Below are 18,900 nucleotides of genomic sequence, written 5' to 3' on the forward strand. Positions count from 1 at the left end.
TGATCCTGTGAGCTTGGAACGGGAATAATTACAGAAGTCTCTGGTAAGTCTCATTACTCTTTCCCTCATAGCAGCAGCTTCTGTGTCTGTATTATATGCAGAGCAGCGTGTGTATCTGTATTATACAAAGAGCAGTGTGTATCTGTATTATACACAGAGCAGTGTGTATATGTATTATACGCAGAGCACGTGTGTATCTGTATTATACGCAGAGCACGTGTGTATCTGTATTATACGCAGAGCACGTGTGTATCTGTATTATACGCAGAGCACGTGTGTATCTGTATTATACGCAGAGCACGTGTGTATCTGTATTATACGCAGAGCAGCGTGTATCTGTATTATACACAGAACAATGTGTATGTGTATTATACGCAGAGCAGTGTGTGTATCTGTATTATACACAGAGCAGCTTCTGTATCTGTATTATACGCAGAGCAGCGTGTGTATCTGTATTATACGCAGAGCAGCGGTGTGTATCTGTATTTTACGCAGATCAGCGTGTGTATCTGTATTATACGCAGAGCAGCGTGTGTATCTGTATTATACGCAGAGCAGCGTGTGTATCTGTATTATACGCAGAGCAGCGTGTGTATCTGTATTATACGCAGAGCAGCGTGTGTATCTGTATTATACGCAGAGCAGCGTGTGTATCTGTATTATACACAGAGCAGCATGTGTATCTGTATTATACACAGAGCAGCGTGTGTATCTGTATTATACACAGAGCAGCGTGTGTATCTGTATTAGTCAGAGCCGTATATATCTGTATTATACGCAGAGCAGCGTGTGTATCTGTATTATACGCAGAGCAGCGTGTGTATCTGTAACCAAATATAATAATGTTGCACAATCAATGTATGAAGCATTGTGATAAAGTGCACTATTAAATATGTGGGCACAAATAGTGCCTATTAGGTGAATTAAATACTTATAAAAATGTGCAAGTGAATATAAACCCCAAACTAAAAATAAAAACTATATATAAGTAAAAAATAAACAAAAAAACAGTCCCGTAAAATCAAAGAGAGGTTTTCTTCCTGAATGAAATTCCAGCAAATGAAAGGGGTCACGGCTGCTTCCAATGGGAGGAACCACATCCGAAAGGGAACCAGAAAGAAAGCGCATACCCCATAGCGTAAAATAATACAACTCTTTAATAAAAAGAAGGGGGAGGGAAACAAGTGCACTCACAAGGGATGGGATTGAAAAGGAGTTTGTGATATAATCACCAGCCAGCAATCCCATCGGTATAGAGCCTCAGTCCTGGCAATCCTCTCATGAGGGATAGTAGAGCAGAGCAGGACCCGGCCTCGTCGAGCTCGTTGCGTGATGACGTAATGCCATAGCCCTAACGCGTTTCATCACACAAGATGGCGACTTCAGAGGATGATGAAAAAATGTTCTTGAGCAGCTTTAAATAGGCAGTCGGTGCCTAGCAACAGCATACCAAGCAATAATAGGGTGATAGACCCTTAGTGTGCTGGTCTAGCAACAATTGCCTAGTAAGTCCAGGAAACCTCAGACATCTATGCAAAAATATACAATAACTGCTAAATACATAAAACATATTGTGAATAATAAAACCACTAAGGGAACAATGACCATACCAGTTTACCTGGAAATGGTAGGGCTCCGGTGCAACTGCGCATGACAGACTTGAAAAAACTCCCGGATGATCTTCAACAAACTTTATTGCACATCACAAACTGGGGCTACACCACGATCTCCCCCTCTAAGTGTTTCACCATCTAGGATAGGGCTTCGTCGACTAGTTCCCGTCCCCAACCCCACCCCAAGTCCCGCCCCCAACCTCACTTTAATATAAAATATATAAATAAAATACATTTAATAAATTCCTAGTCAGAACATTCGTTTTTGACATAAATGTATTTATTGTTTTACATTATACTACTGTGTGTGTGTGTGTGTGTGTGTGTGTGTGTGTGTGTGTGTGTGTGTGTGTGTGTGTGTGATCTAGAAATAAAAGCCAGGTGTGAATGACTAGTTTCCTGAACCCCTTAACCAGTGTCTTGACGTCCCCGCTTCACAATATCTAAAGCAGCAATCCCGCCTGGGATCTTACCTGAGCCGCAGTCCCTCAATGTCCAGGTACCTTCATTCCAGCAATCTTATACATTGGAGGGGAGGTATTCCCTACCTGTCTTCTGGGTTAGGGGGGTTCCGATCTTTCCTGTGTGAAGCTTGAGTCAGATCTGGAAGAAAGCAGTATAAGTTATTTCGGTGTAGTATAGGGCAGTTAAGATATACAGGGTAAATAAGATATCCAGATCAAGAGTGAGAGACAGAGAGAGTGTGGGGGAGAGAGAAGGAGAGAGCGTGGGGGAGAGAGACAGAGAGAGCGTGGGGGAGAGAGACAGAGAGAGCGTGGGGGAGAGAGACAGAGAGAGCGTGGGGGAGAGAGACAGAGAGAGCGTGGGGGAGAGAGACAGAGAGAGCGTGGGGGAGAGAGACAGAGAGAGCGTGGGGAAGAGAGACAGAGAGAGCGTGGGGGAGAGAGACAGAGAGAGCGTGGGGGAGAGAGACAGAGAGAGCGTGGGGGAGAGAGACAGAGAGAGCATGGGGGAGAGAGACAGAGAGAGCGTGGGGGGGGAGAGAGAGAGAGCATGGGGGAGATTGACAGAGAGAGCGTAGGGGAGAGAGACAGGGAGAGTGTAGAGGAGAGAGACAGGGAGGGGAGAGAGAGAGGAGATAGGGGGGGGGACTGACTGATGGGGGGGAACTGGGTGAGGAGATGGTGACTGACTGGGTGACTTTGACTGACTAGGTGGGGGGGGTGAATGACTGGGGGGGTACCTCTGGTGACACACACACACACACACACACACACACACACACACACACACACACACACCCATATAGACACACACACACACCCATATAGACACACACACACACCCATATAGACACACACACACACATATACACACACACACACACACACCCATGCACACACACACACACACACACATACATCCATATACACACACACACACACCCATATACACACACATACACACACACACACCCATATACACACGCACACACACCCATATACACACACCCACACACACACACACACACACACACCCATAAACACACACACCCATATACACACACTCCCATATACACACACTCCCATATACACACACACACACTCCCATATACACACACTCTCACTCTGACGCTACACAGACGAGGGGGGGGTCGGAACAGAGGAAAGGCCGCGACCAGCACCACCACCCGCTCCCCCCCCTCCTCCCGCGCAGACAGCGGGAGCGCCGGGGACAGCGGTGGGGGGAAGAAACCCCCTGTTACCACCTCCATGCAGGCAGTAGGAGCACCGGGCACGTGGGGGGGGGGGGATCAGAGGGAAGTGGGGACCTGAGGGACATCCCCGCTCCCATCTCCTGCCCCGCGGGCTGACACGCAGTGACAGGGGGATGCGGGAACCGGAGGTACTGTGACGGGGGGAGCGCCGGGGACAGGGGGTAAGGCACAGATGATACTTACTGTGTCCTCCATGGGATAAAAAAGAATGGCCGCTCGTTGGGGGCGGGCTCATATAGAGCCTGGCCGCGCACCCACAAAGCCTGGGAGCGCGCGCCAATCAGCTGTCAGGTAGGGGGAGTTATTATTTTTTTTTTTCAGCGCGAGCAGGGAAATTTAAAAAAACAAACACGTGTGCTGCTTGGGCCAATATTTACTCGCCTGGAGGTTAAATCCACCCGCCCCGGGCGTGTAAATGTATAGGATTGTCGAACACATATATATATATATATATATAGATATATATATATATATATCTATATATATATATATATATATACATTTCATAATTCAAAACATGCATTCTGAATAAAATATGCACATAATATCCCACAATAAATGCAAAAGGGTACAGAGATCACAGCTGGCAAACAGTGGATGACTCATTGTATGTCAGAAAAGACAGAGGAGGAAGGATATGAAAAGCACTAGACTAGGGTACTCGTGTCATACTCACTGTAGCCACTAGGGGCCAAAGTGCTGATCTGGTAGATCCAAAAAGATTCCCTTCTGCATAGGGACTTAAATCTGTCACACCCCAATGTTAAAGGAGAAATAGGTTCTAATCCCATAACTTTTAATGACAGAGGATCCTTATTGTGTATGGCAGAAAAGTGTCTGGAAACACTGTTATTGCCATTAATGACATTCCGTCGATGTTCAAGAAATCGTGTGCTTAAAGTACATGTGGTGGGGGCCACAACTACACAAAAGCATATACACAACAAAGGTACCCAGACAATTAATATTGCCCCTTACTTTAAATGTAGTTCCTTTTTTGAAAGATGAGAAGCCGGAATCAATAACCAGATTTCTGCGCGTGATGCAGCGACCTCTGCCACACCTATGGTTCCCAAAGGAAGACACAGGCCGCAGAGGCAGGGGCACGACATTTCCTCATTTTACTAGGAGCCAATACTCCTTTGATACTTCGGCTTTCTTGTAAATAATAGAAGCCCTCTTTGGCAGTGTGGACCCGAGAGAAGGATCACACACAAGAATATTCCAGTGCTTGTTCAGAATCTTCTGAATGGACTTGTCACGGGGACCAGATACTTTTTACACCATTTATGAATTACCATGATCATATACTGTATTAGGCAAAATAAGGTAGTAAAAACAAATTGTTTATTTTGGTAAACCCACATACAAGAAGAATTACACAATAAACAGTTAAAAATAAGATAATTCCCTCCCCCCCCTCCCCACCCCCCCCTGTTTACCCTACGCGTAGCTTAGAGATGTTTGTTTGTCTGTATGTCCCCCCCAGTCTGTCCTGTGCATAGCTAGAATACATGGACACTGGATTTTGTTCTGATTTTGTGATGGATAACAATGTATGCAATGCCTGATGTACATGTGACCTTCTAATAAAACTTAAGTTGAAAAAAAAAAAAAAAAAAATACACCGCCTGGGGGTCTAGGGGAAAAATCTAGGTTTTGCCAGGTGCAGGGCGCCCGCTTGGATGAGCTTACCCTGACCGGGATATACACCCTGTTCTCCTGGTCCTATTTTCAGCTTTAGGTCCCAGCCGGAACCGCTACGTTCAATTCTCAGAACTTGGTCATCGCGTCTGACTTAGTCATTGCGAGGCTCTTTCCTAGCTTCAAAACAAAGGCCGTTGCTCTGTCATTCACAACAAAGCAACTTTGAAAAGCCCGCCTTACAGTAGCTTCGTCGACACAAGTCACTAGATGGTCTGGTTCTCTGCCTCGACCATCTCCTTACATACACTCCGCTAAGCTATCCTTTGCATGGAGGTAGGATGAGTGACCAATCAGCGTGGGAACCCTATCCCACTAGTCCAGGGGTCTCCAAACTCGGTCCTCTAGAGCCGCACACAGGCCAGCTTTTATGGATATCCCTGTTTCAGCACAGGTAGCTCAATCAGTGGCCCAGTCAAGCATTGAGCCACTGATTGAGCCACCTGCGCTGAAACAGGGATATCCATAAAAGCTGGCCTGTGTGCGGCTCTTGAGGACTGAGTTTGGAGACCCCTGCACTAGCCAATAGAAACAGGGGCCCATCTCTTGGCTGACATCAGAGGAGGGGCGTGTCAAGCCAGCTCGGGATGCCCCATGGGCAGGACATATGAATCGACCAATGGGAAATGCGACGACATTCTGCTGCTTCCCATGGTCAACCCATTGCCACCTACTGGGCAGGTTCCACGAAGTCTGGCAGACCAGAGGGTGCTCCCCGCAGGGGGTCTCTGTTCTCCGGACTCAGTACGACGCCCTGCCCCGTCCACTTAGCACCCCAACACTTCTCAACATCCCGTCTCCTGTTTGAACTGCGGACTCTATGCAGACTTGCTGGCACCTTAAGCAGATGCCCTGGCTGACTGCATAGAGCCTTATAATAAATGTATGAAGTACACAAAACATATTTTAATATAAGGGGGACCTTCGGGGGACTCATGACTGTAAGGGATATAGGACTGAGATATCGGGGCTCGAAAACCAGGAGTCTAGGGGACACGGGGCAGCCCCGGTGTAATTCCACTCATGAACCGGCAAATCATGCCTGCTCGCTGGGTAGAATTTAAGTACTACCGATAGATCTGGTCCCCAAACTCCTGCAAACAAAATAATTGCATTCTTACCCAAATATCCCACTTAAAACTTACACACAGCAAGTTTCATGAGTCTGGGGTAAAGGGAACAAGGAAAGTGGAGAAGCCGGGGTCACTTTAACTTTTCATACAAAGATACCTGGTCCCTGACTTATAGTGCTAGGTAGCTGCTAGGGACCCAAGGGCAACCAAGGGCTTAACTTTTATTGTATAGTCGGTTACCCTTGCCCGTCACAGGACTTATCCTGTATGATTGATTAAATGTAGTAATTAACTCTGGATCCCTGAAGCTTTTACTCCCTTGACTCTGGTTATAATCAGAATTTTGCTTCCTAATTATTTTGGCCCTGGAATCGTCCAATAAGGCAGATCGGTCCATAGCTTGGCCCTTACTCAGGGAGTCCAGGACCAATTGTCCATCATAACCCTTATCTGTAAACTTCTTACTCAAAGCTTTAGATTGTGAAAGAAAGTTCCTCTCACGAGAACAATTTCTCCTGATGCTGTGAAATTGGCCGAGAGGGACATTATTTAACCATTTTCTATGAAGGTGCTCCGTGTGTTTTTGGCTGCGAGATTTTGAATCCCCTCTAATCAAGGACTTTCCTTTAATTTGAGACTTTGCTGAATTGAGTCCTCAGCGGACCTGCTCTACTATCCCTCATGAGAGGACTGCCAGGACTGAGGTTCTATACCGATGGGATTGCTGGCTGGTTATTATATCACAAACTCCTTTTAAATTCCTTCCCTTGTGAGTGCACTTGTTTCCCTCCCCCTTCTTTTTATTAAAGGGTTGTACTCTTTTACGCTATGAGGCCATGCCCTTTCTTTTCTTTACTTATACACACAAACACATATATATATGCAGACAAAGAAAAAACTGCGCCCCTGAGGTACTGCTTCTTTTAACACTTAGATGGCTTGTATCCAAATAGCTATTTAAATGTCAGCAGTATTTAATAAATAAGGAATGAAAAAATAAATTTTTAATTAAAATACACAAAAATAAAAAACAATATAAAACTAAATATTATAAAACTAAATTAGTGTGAGCTAGTGACTAAATGGTTCAAAAAAAATATATATAAATATATTTAAAAATATTGCAACCAATGAATATCACCAAAAAATATAAAAATCAATAAAAAACCATATAAAAAACCATATGAAAAAAGAGTCCTGTATATAATTAGAAAAATAAATGATGGCCCATGAATCTGGATCAAGCTGCTCTCTGCAAGGACCAACGACCTCCCAGTAGATCTGCAAAACAACAAGAAAGAAAGCGCCTGATCCTAGTGTAATATGAAATATACACTTTTAATACAATGTTAAGTCCAACAAATTTAAACTCACAAACAAATGTGAAATAAAAGCATGTACAGACATACCCCGCATTAACGTACGCAATGGGACCGGAGCATGTATGTAAAGCGAAAATGTACTTAAAGTGAAGCACTGCCTTTTTTCCACTTATCAATGCATGTACTGTACTGCAATCATCATATACATGCATAACTGATGTAAATAAGGCATTTGTAACAGGCTCTATAGTCTTCCTGCTTGTGCACAGCATTCGGTGCAGGTAGGGAGTTCAACTTTGCTGTTCAGGACGTGCTGACAGGTGCATGAGTGAGCTGCCGTTTGACTATTGGGCGATATGTACTTACTCGCGAGTGTACTTAAAGTGAGTGTCCTTAAAGCGGGGTATGCCTGTAATGAGTATACTCATTCGCCAACTGCACAAAGACGCTGCTCTGCTCACACGGCACTCTTTTCCTCCGTGAAGTCCCAGCTCCTCTGAGCCACCGTCCAGCAGGGGCCTCAGAGACTGCACAACATCTCTCGATGCAACCCGGAAGTCCACCACTCTCACTGCAACTCCGGATGGGAGGAAATGATATTTGTGACCCCGTGGAGGGAAAATGAAGGGGCAAAGGTACGCCAAAATGTAGCAGCGTTCGTAGAGTCCCAGCAGGTTATGCGATGTAGTATACAAAACTGTCAGTACTGCTGCGGCCGAGTTTATTCGAGCATTTGCCCGTTCTCGGCTGCAGCAGTAGCCTGGCGCACGCCGGAGGGTGACGGGCGCGCGCCGAAGCAGCGGAAGAGCGCCCTCCGATCGGGGCGCTCTCCCTCCCGCTGCCGGGTCCGCCGGGTCCCCCGGAACCCCCTGCCGCCGTCCCCCACATCGCGGGACACCAGGGCTCCCTCGGGGAGCCCTGGACGCGCGTGCAGGGGGCGCACGCTCCCGATGACGCGTGACCGCGCATCGGTGACGCGCGGCACGCCGAGGGGCGGCCACTAGCAAGCCGGGAAATCTCCCGGCTTGCGGATCTGGCCGCAGTGCAATAAACTGTGTCGCCAGTGTAGTTCACACTAACTTCCCAACGCGTTTCTTCACACTTGAATTCTTGTATAAACGTCATCCGAGGACACCAGTCTTTTATCATATACCGAAAATACATAAATACCTAAAGGCACCACCAGGAAGACCCATAGTATCGGGTGTCGAGTCGATGACGTCCAGCGTGTCCCAGTATGTGGACTATTATTTACAACCCATTGTGGCAAAATTGAGGTCACACATTAGGGACACGCTGCACGTCATTGACTTGATTTCTATTGTTCCCTGGAAATCCACGTATATTTGGGCCACATGCGATGTGGCATGCTTATATACGTGTATTGATCATGAAAAAGGCATACAGGCAATCACAAAATATCTGGAGACTGATACAAAATTGGAATATATACAGAGAGAATTAATCTTGAAGGTTATAAGGTTCATTTTGGAGCATAATTATTTTCTATTCGAAGACCAATACTATTTACAAGTCTGTGGAACGGCCATGGGCACCTGGTTTGCCCCCAGCTATGCTAACTTATACATGGGTCTGTGGGAGAGTATCCGTGTGTGGGGTAATGCGAGGCTGGGGGCGGGACTGGTGTTATATGGCCGTTTTATAGACGACCTGCTATTTGTGTGGGATGGCGAAGAGAAACAATTGTTAGATATTTTTTCATCCTTTAATATCAATAACATGGGGTTGAAATTTACATCAGAGGTAGATAGATCAACAATAAATTTTCTTGATTTAGAACTTAGTGTTGACATGGAGGATAAGATTATCACCAAAACCTTTTTCAAGAAGGTAGCCACGAATGGGTATATACATAATAACAGCAACCATTATAGTAAATGGCTTGAAAACATCCCCCGGGGTCAGTTTTTGAGCTCCGGAGAAATTGTTCTCGTGACTCGGACTATCTGACCCAGGGGGATGTTTTAGTCAATAAATTTGTAACTAAGGGATATGATAAAGATACCATTGAGGATACATTCAGACAGGTAGGTACTTTGGAGAGATGTGAACTATTAGAGAAATCTAAATTGAAAGTAGGGAGCAATAATAAGAGAATTGAGAGGAGGTTGGTAAACCAATTTGGTGCACCATCTTTTGTTACTCAATACAACAATTCATTTTCCAGAATTAAATCAATATTAAACTCCCATTGGAATATTTTGCTAAATGATCCAATCATTGGTAGTAGGTTACCTACTAGGACACCAGTAGTGTTCAAAAGAGCAAGAAATATTAAATCTATATTAGCACCTAGTAGATTAAAAAGTGTAGAGAATACTTACAACGGGAATAGTAATAATATAAATGGTAACTTTCTATGTAAGCGCACTCGATGCATAACATGTAAACACTTAAAAATATCAAATACTATTGCATCTTCCTCCAATGGATCCATACACTCTGTCAAAGAACATATCAACTGCTTAACTGATTTTGTAGTCTATGCAATCATGTGCCCATGTGGTTTGCAATATATTGGCTGGACGGCTCGTGCCCTAAGTACAAGATTTTTAGAACATCGTAGGAATATCATACATGGTTTGCAAACACACAGTCTGTCACATCATTACCAACTAAAACATAATCAGGATCCAGCAACACTAACTATTATGGGCATTGAAAATATAAAATCTACTTTACTGAGTGGTGATAGACATAAATGTTTAAATCTACGAGAAACATATTGGATATATGTTCTAAATACTCTAAGTCCATCTGGTTTAATTGACTGCATAGATATTAGCACTGTGATCTGAAAGTAGATTCTCTTTGGGATAGAGACATAGAGGTCTGGGTTGAACATGCTTGTCATGTTCCCTTCATGTCTGTCTCGTGGAGCATCCTTCCTGGTCTGTTCGTTTCTAAGCTTTATATATTGTTCATTCTTTTTTCTAAATAGTTAAGAGCACATATAACACATAATACATACTAAAATTAGGTATAACACAAGTTCTTTATGGGTATGCATTTATTAGAAAACATTAGAGGCATATATGTATATATATATATATTTTTTATTACACATTCACTTTGATTATCACATTCACATAATTATAGCTAAATATACTAATAACACTTCACTTATAGAGAAAAAAATATTTTCACAAACATATAATTCTATTGGGAAATTTAATAAGAGGTAACAATACAATAATAGGGGCTCTTCGTTGGCGCTGACACTGAAGCCGTATGGTGCGTCCTTTTCAGTTTACAATACAGGTGACTGTGGGATATAAAGTCTGGGTCTGCTTGTTCTCTTGTTTTTTCTGCTGGAAAGAGGGATACATAGCAAATTAATTCCTTAATATTTGTGATTAAATATATAGGTCTGGCAAATAGACACTGGATGGATAAACCATCCATTCACAAAATACTTACAAATCACTATGCCACCCATGTGTGCATAGTTGTTCAACATCCTATTATAGTCTTCACAATGTTTCTTTCTTCTAAAATATTCTTTGTATGATATATTAATCCTATAGTAGCCTATATTTGAGGCATCTGTCGATCATTAATATGGTTGACACCAAACTCAAATATATAGGATTAAATAACATATATTTATATACAAAATTATTATTCATTATTGCTGATTCAGTGATCTCCATGTTAAGTACAGGATCAATGAAAAGCTGGCATTCATGTCTGTATATGGTGCAACAAGTATTAAGATTAAGTATGGGCGAAATATACTAATATGGGGAACATGTATTTCAATATCAAAACATGCACAAATTGATAGTATGCACATATAAACCTATTATAGACAGGAATGAATGTATTCATTACATACCATTTAAGAGATATATATTTATTTTTATATGTATATGTATATAATACATCTTTATGTATGTTTTTTGATATAAAAATTGTCTTTATTTTGTACTTGATGTGTATAACAATTGTTGTTGTTTTTATTGTAAGGTTCTTATATATGTGGTTAAATTTAGGCCAGTTTTCTTTGATTATCAGTTTAATTACTAACATGTGATTTATTAACCACCAATCGGCCAGGAAGAGGGCTGATTGGTATACACACATATAAATAGCTATGACGCACGTCCGTCATATATCCCCTGATGAAATCAACGTGAGTGTGAAGAAACGTGTTGGGAAGTTAGTGTGAGCTACTGACAGTTTTGTATACTACATCGCATAACCTGCGGGGACTCTACGAACGCTGCTACATTTTCGCGTACCTTTGCCCCTTCATTTTCCCTCCACGGGGTCACAAATATCATTTCCTCCCATCTGGAGTTGCAGTGAGAGTGGTGGACTTCCGGGTTACATCGAGAGAGGTTGTGCAGTCTCTGAGGCCCCTGCTGGACGGTGGCTCAGAGGAGCTGGGACTTCACGGAGGAAAAGAGTGCCGTGTGAGCAGAGCAGCGTCTTCGTGCAGTTGGCGAATGAGTATACTCATTACATGCTTTTATTTCACATTTGTTTGTGAGTTTAAATTTGTTGGACTTAACATTGTATTAAAAGTGTATTTTTCATATTACACTAAGATCGGGCGCTTTCTTTCTTGTTGTTTTACATATATATATATATAGAAAAAGAAGAACAGAGAGCGCACGTCCCATAGTGTAAAACAGTACATTTAATCAATAAAAAGAACAAGGGGATTAAGAACACTCACAAGGGTAGGAGATAAAAAGGCAATTTGTGATATATATAATCACCACCAGCAAGGCCACACCGTCCTGGAACAAATCAGATGGTAGATCGTCCCTCCGGTTCACCTCCAGCAATAGTCGGGTGATTGGGAACAAAGTCTCTCAGCGTCCGTGCAGTTAAGAGATTCTTTCAGCCTCAGATCAGCTCCATGCACTCTCCGGCCGTAAAGCGCGCACTGCGTGATGACGTAGTGTCGTGGTAGCGTGCCCTGTGCGCCCTTTACGGCCGGAGAGCGCATGGAGCTGATCTGAGGCTGAAAGAATCTCTTAACTGCAGGGCACCCTCACCTCATTGGCCTGCGGGGTGGTGTGATGTCATGGCCCCGCCTACGCAGGGTGTGACAGTCACACCACCCTCACACCGCGTGCGCCTCTGTGACTGAGCCTCCATGTAGCATCCACCCCCACCACCGCCGCCCTCCACCTCAACCCGCCACCTCACACACTCCCCGCACGTTGTGGTGCAGCGCTGCTCCACTGGCACCAAGGGATGGGGTGCACAGGCCAGTGGCGGCCGCGTCGCGGCTGACTGTCCCCTGTGGCAGGCGATCTGTTACCACTCAGCGCGCACTTTCCCCTCGCCGCGCCCTTAATCCTGCTTGGCCGCGCACTGAGGGACATGCAAGCGTGGAGGAAGGGGAGCAGGGCAGTGGCGGTCGCGGTGTGGCTGACGGACCCCTGGGGCGGCCAGTGGGGGGACACTGGCGCCACCTTTCCTCCCCCTAACCCCCCTCACCGGCACTCACCTCCAAACTTGCGTCTGTCGTGTGTGTGTGTGTGACAGTCTGTGTGGTGGGGGCCGGGGGGACATGCAGGGGGGGTCATCTACAAAACAGGTAACAGCTGTCAACACTTTCCCCTACAGAACAGGTAAGAGTTTTAAACACTGTATAACTATCTATACTACTACTACTACTAGACATGCAGGGGGGGGGGCACTAATGTGAGGTGCAAAGGGCGGTATATTGATGTCATGTGCAAGGGGGACACACATGTGAGGTGCAGGGGGGGAGTTAGGTGACGTGCAAGGGGGAGAGTGATGTGAGGTGCAAGGGGGGGTGAGTCATGTGAGGTGAAAGGGGGGGAGAGTTAGATGATGTGAAAGGCGGGACAGTGATGTGGGGGCCAGGGGGGGGAGAGAGTGATGTGTGGGCAGGAAGGGGAGACCGCAGCTGTGAAGGAGGGGGGGGGGGGACGGAGCTGTGAAGAGGGGGGGGGGGCGGAGCTGGGAAGAGGAACGGACTTGTGAACGTGAGGGCCAACCAACTGTGAAGGGGGGTACATAACGGGCAACGCTGGGTATATCGGCTAGTAGTATATAATACAACTGTAAAGTCCATTTAAGGTAGCAGAAAATCTAAAGTACTCACAACCTCCTGGATCAGGATACCCAAATGTAGCGAGCTTTCAGCCCAAGGTAGATGCAGGAAATGGTGTGTTAAGGGGGAGGAGTATTAGAAATGAAAAACAACTGAAGGATCCTGGATCACTAAAAAATTACTTTATTGGAAAAACTGCTGCAACATATAGACAAACGGGGATCTTGAGAAGAACCTCTGACGCGTTTCGTGCATGCGTGCGCTTTGTCAAAGAGGAAAAGTTCTTCTCAAGGTGCCGGCATTTTTAGGCGCCATAAACCGGAAGATCCGCCCACCGTGCTCATCCAAAAACGGTCCCCCATGGTGCAAAAGCAACAAGGGTAAAGCATGAGAGAGTGTGAGGGATCTGTCACCTCACACTCTCTCATGCCTTACCCTTGTTGCTTTTGCACCATGGGAGGCGGATTTTGGGTGAGCACAGTGGGCAGATCTTCCGGTTGATGGTCCCTACAAATGCTGGCACCTTCAGAAGGACTTTTATTTATTTCTTGGCGCTTTAAAATAAATGATGATAATATTTCCCATGCTTATGGCTGTGGCAAAGGTCTAAGCACACACATGTAATCGCAGTAGTCATAAAGGGATTTCTTCCCTTAGGAGAAAGGTGAGAATAATCTTTTGCTGCAGCAATAAGCTTGGGAAGTATATTTTTTCTTACATTTTCTTTTAAAGATTTTTTGCAGTTTTATTTAGGGCACGTTTTGGTAATCGGTTTTAATTGCACTGTTGCACAAATCGGGGAAAATTTATGTGACATTGCGACAGGGACTTCTGTTTTTATTTTAGTTAATCAGCCCAGTTATTCTAGTGTAGGCTGTATATTTACCCCTTTGTAGACATTAGTGGTCAGTCATGAGATGCCAATTTCTAGCTGATCCTTTGAATTACTAAAGGGTTAATCACAAAGTAGAACAACAATTATTTGATGAGAAAGTTCTGATCTACTATTGTATGTGCACACTTTGTAATAAGTCATATCTACAGAACAGAACAATATATGAATAACATTGACACAGGGCGAACTGTGATTATCATTACTGGAGTGAGGAGGAAATATTTATTTCCACTTATGAGACATAATTGTAAAATGATTCATTTGGGTGTTTCTTTGCCTTCCTCTGGGTGATTGTCAATATAACTATAATATAACAATGTAACTTTAATAAAATGATTCTGTATCTGGCACAAGTAGAATTTTATAAGGGTCAAACTCAGTGAATATTTGTCTTTCTCATCCAAATGTACTTTGTTGCATTGCAATGTTACATTAATACATTTTCTCACCACAGATTATCTGCAGCACATGACTGATCTGTGAACAAGAAGCAATATAAGGAATGTCCCAAACATCATAAATTACAGATGTTAAAGGAAATATGTTTTAAGGACTTTGCATAAGTCTGTATGAGAACTGGAAGAAGAGTACAAGAAACTCGGCAGAGCATTCCCATACATCAACAGCATTTTACTAAATTTACAGACACCACAATACCAGACAAGACAAAGAGAGGGTTTAAAGAGCAGGGATATGAATACCATATTTTCCACGGTAGGTTATGGTATACAGCAAGTAATCCATACAGAGAAGAAATCCTATATCTGCTCTGAATGTGGGAAAAGCTTCATTCAGAAATCAAATCTTGTTGCACACCAAAGAATCCACACGGGGGTGAAGCCTTATACCTGCTCTCAATGTGAGAAAAGCTTCAGACAGAAATCATATCTTGTTGCACACCAAAGAATCCACACAGGGGAGAGACCCTATAACTGCTCTGAATGTGAGAAAAGCTTCTGCAATAAATCTACACTTGTTAGACACCAAATGACCCACACAGGGGTGAAGCCTTACAACTGCTCTCAATGTGAGAAAAGCTTCAGTCAGAAATCAGATCTTGTTACACACCAGAGAATCCACACAGGGGAGAGACCCTATAACTGCTCTTGTTGTGAGAGAAGCTTCAGTCACAAATCTAATCTTATTAGTCATCAAAGAATCCACACAAGGGTGAGACCCTATATCTGCTCTGAATGTGGGAAAAGCTTCATTCTGAAATCTAATCTTGTTATACACCAAAGAATCCACACGGGGGTGAGACCCTATAACTGCTCTGAATGTGAGAAAAGCTTTAGTCTGAAATCAGATCTTGTTGCACACCAAAGAATCCACACAGGGGAGAGACCCTATAACTGCTCTTGTTGTGAGAGAAGCTTCAGTCACAAATCTAATCTTATAAGACATCAAAGAATCCACGCAAGGGTGAGACCCTATAACTGTTCTGAATGTGGGAAAAGCTTCAATAACAAATCTAATCTTGTTAAACATCAAATAATCCACACAAGGGTGACACCCTGTAACTGTTCTGAATGTGAGAAAAGCTTCTGCAATAAATCTACACTTGTTAGACACCAAATAACCCACACACGGGTTGCACCCTATAACTGCTCTGAATGTGGGAAAAGCTTCAGTCATAAATCAAGTCTTGTTCTACACCAAAGAATCCACACAGGGGAGAGACCCTATAAATGTTCTGAATGTGGGAAAAGCTTCAATCACAAATCTAATCTTGTTAAACATCAAATAATCCACACACGGGTTGCACCCTATAACTACTCTGAATGTGGGAAAAGCTTCTGTCATAAATCAAGTCTTGTTACACACCAAAACATCCACACAGGGGTGACCCTGTAACTATTCTGAGTATGAGAAAACCTTTAGTCAAAATCAAATATTTTCAAACACAAGATAATTCACTTAGTGAAGGCTTCTTCTAACTATTAATGTGAAAATATACAAAATAAGATTAAAAAACACAAAATAAATAGAATAAAATATTTTAGGGAAATGACAAGTGCCAAATGCTCGCCTTGATATGCAGTTTTTTGCAGCAACACGTTGGCAAGCATTGTACTTTAATGGGGTTATTTACTGTAATAGTGCCAATCAAGAGAACAAGGGATACACACCTCAACCACATTATAGCGTGATCCGCTATAACACAGATCTGCTTACAACACGGTTTGAGCGTAGACCCCGAATTTAAAAAAAAAAAAATTATTTTTTTGCCAAACTATGCGCACACACACACACACACACACACACACACACCTCTTCCTCCTCCTCACCGGAAGTGTTCATTCTGGTTTCTGGCATTCCCGGCAGGTAGCTCTGGGCTGACAGTGTACCCGGGATGGCGCTTCGGTGAGTGTGAGCTCGGTGTATATACAGATATATAATATATACATAATGTGTGTGAGGGAGACAGTCTCACCCCGCAGTGCATGGTGCAGGCAGGTCACTGTGACGATCGGGGTTAATCAGGCCAATAATAAAGGCAGTATACCCGGCCTATTAACCCTAAATTGTGTTGGGGCAGAAGGGGTTAATTCTATGTACACCACAAATGTCATATTTGCCCCTACTACACCGTATTGTCCCTGTTTTGCAGTGATTAGCCCTAGCTGCAGTAACAGTAATGTATACAGATTGGGCCAATTGTATTTCAGACACAAGGAGCAAGCTAGCACTCTAATTTTCGAAGTGCAGCTAGCTAAGGATGTACTAAGCCCATTCATATTGTTTGGTGTCCCCCACACATACAGAAAGTGTATATATATAAACTGTATTTGAGTTATGTTTTAAACTGTACAGGCAGGAAGCTTTCCCTGCCAGCCCAGCAATGAATGTGTTAAACATGCATATATGTTAAGAGTGGGTGGGGGAGTGGGGAATGTGGATGGACTGGGCGCTTCCCAATTAATATTAGATTGGTGTAATTAGTGACACACCTTAGATACACACAATAAACCTTACACCACAAAGTGATAATAGAAATAAAAGTGTACAAGTGCAGCTAAACTTCCTCTGGTGGGACAGTTCCAAGTCCCAGGATGTAGAATTTTCTTTTCTTGGGGTTGAGGAGGAGCGCAGGATAAGTTCGTGATATGTGAAAAAATAAAAATATATATAGTGCAGATGGTAGATCACTGCTAAAAAGATAATCAATAAATGAAATGAACTCACAAAAATCGTATTGTATTACTGCATGTCAGAGATCCATCTCTCTCTGACTGGAGCCCTTTGTGTAGCTGGGGGTCAGGATGCCTCTCAGTGGAGGCAACCCCAAGAAACCCCAAGAAAAGAATATATGTTAATAGTAAATGAGCTGAGGGTCTTTCATCTCGGCACTTCAAAGGGCCCCCTGCGAAGTGAATGTCTATGAGAAATTCGAAGTTGAGAAGCCTCAGAGACCCTAGGTGTTCAGACAGCCAGGAAATTGTGAAGTACCAGGAACCGGTCCAACATGTGGACTGTTCACACCTTGTGGCCAAATCCCAGACTTACTGTCCCCAGGTAGGAGGTTTGGCCTGGTATGCTAAAAGGCTCAGGTGTCACCTTGGCACATGCTTTGTGCAAACCATGAAGCCACTTTTGCCAGTAGTTCCTAGCATGGGCAGAACAGGGATTGGTGGGTTAAATGTTCCCACAGGAGGGATTGGTTGTGCATGTTAGGTATAGGACCCTTAACCCTATAAAGATGCCTGCTGCCCAATCCCTGGCAGTTCCATCTAAGATTTTAGACATCCAAGTAACTGCAGCCGCGGTTCCGGAGTGTGAGGGGTTAATTACACCGTAACAAAGGATCATCCCCCTCTTCCAGAATTCGTTTGTGCTAAGGGTTCCTGAATTAACCCTGTAAGGACTGAACGAACGTTTTCTGTTTGGCAAAGATATAGGGGTGGCAACTTGTGCCCCTAGCCAGGAACTGCCTAACACGGATCCATTTGCGCACCCATTGGCATGCGTGCAGGGGTGTCCAGAGACTTTGTTTCATTCCAGGGACATTTGATTTAGTTCCCATGTACCCAGTAAGTGTTTTATTAAGTGTAATTGTGCAAGTATTGTGTGTTTGTCTTAAAAGGAAATAAATTACAATTTATTTTACTCGTGTGCTCAGTCAAGAATCCCGGTATTAATGTGTAGATAAGTTCTGTTCCACTGTGACAGTCGCACTGCGCAGTGACACTCGCACAGTCTCACTCACTGAAAGGATGTCCCTCTGCAAGTGAGTGCACTCACATTGTGTGATTCGTACTCACACAGGCACACTCGCACTTCTGTGGGGACAGTCACACGTTGGAGTGATGTTACTCATGGAATCACATTTTGTAAGCAGACTCGCACCTTCAGGGTCTCACTCACATAGGGGCAGTCTAATTTGAAGGCTGGAACTCAAACGTAGTGAGCCACATTCACTAATTGAGGTGTCTCACTCAATATCATGTCACTTATTGGGGTGTCTCAATAGCATGTGTCACTTATTGGGGTGTC

General features: G+C 43.8%; 1 protein-coding gene across 4 annotated transcripts in view; it reads left to right on the forward strand.

Annotated features, from left to right (window-relative positions):
* The window catches only part of LOC142477068 (uncharacterized), a 26,013-nt gene extending 7,500 nt beyond the window's left edge, over nt 1–18,513 (forward strand). For 3 of the 4 annotated variants that reach the window (XM_075582121.1, XM_075582122.1, XM_075582120.1), the window contains 2 exons: nt 1–43; nt 14,861–18,513. The exon at nt 1–43 is cut by the window's left edge and continues 60 nt beyond it. In XM_075582121.1, coding sequence (XP_075438236.1) covers nt 15,100–16,260 — 1,161 coding nt within the window. In that variant the 5' untranslated portion in view covers nt 1–43; nt 14,861–15,099 and the 3' untranslated portion in view covers nt 16,261–18,513. The remainder of the gene's footprint in view (nt 44–14,860) is intronic. The other variant, XM_075582123.1, reaches the window with a different exon arrangement.
* The last annotated feature ends 387 nt before the right edge of the window (nt 18,514–18,900 follow it).

Source organism: Ascaphus truei, unplaced genomic scaffold (assembly GCF_040206685.1).
Source record: "Ascaphus truei isolate aAscTru1 unplaced genomic scaffold, aAscTru1.hap1 HAP1_SCAFFOLD_1913, whole genome shotgun sequence".
Classification (NCBI taxonomy): Eukaryota; Metazoa; Chordata; class Amphibia; order Anura; family Ascaphidae; genus Ascaphus; species Ascaphus truei.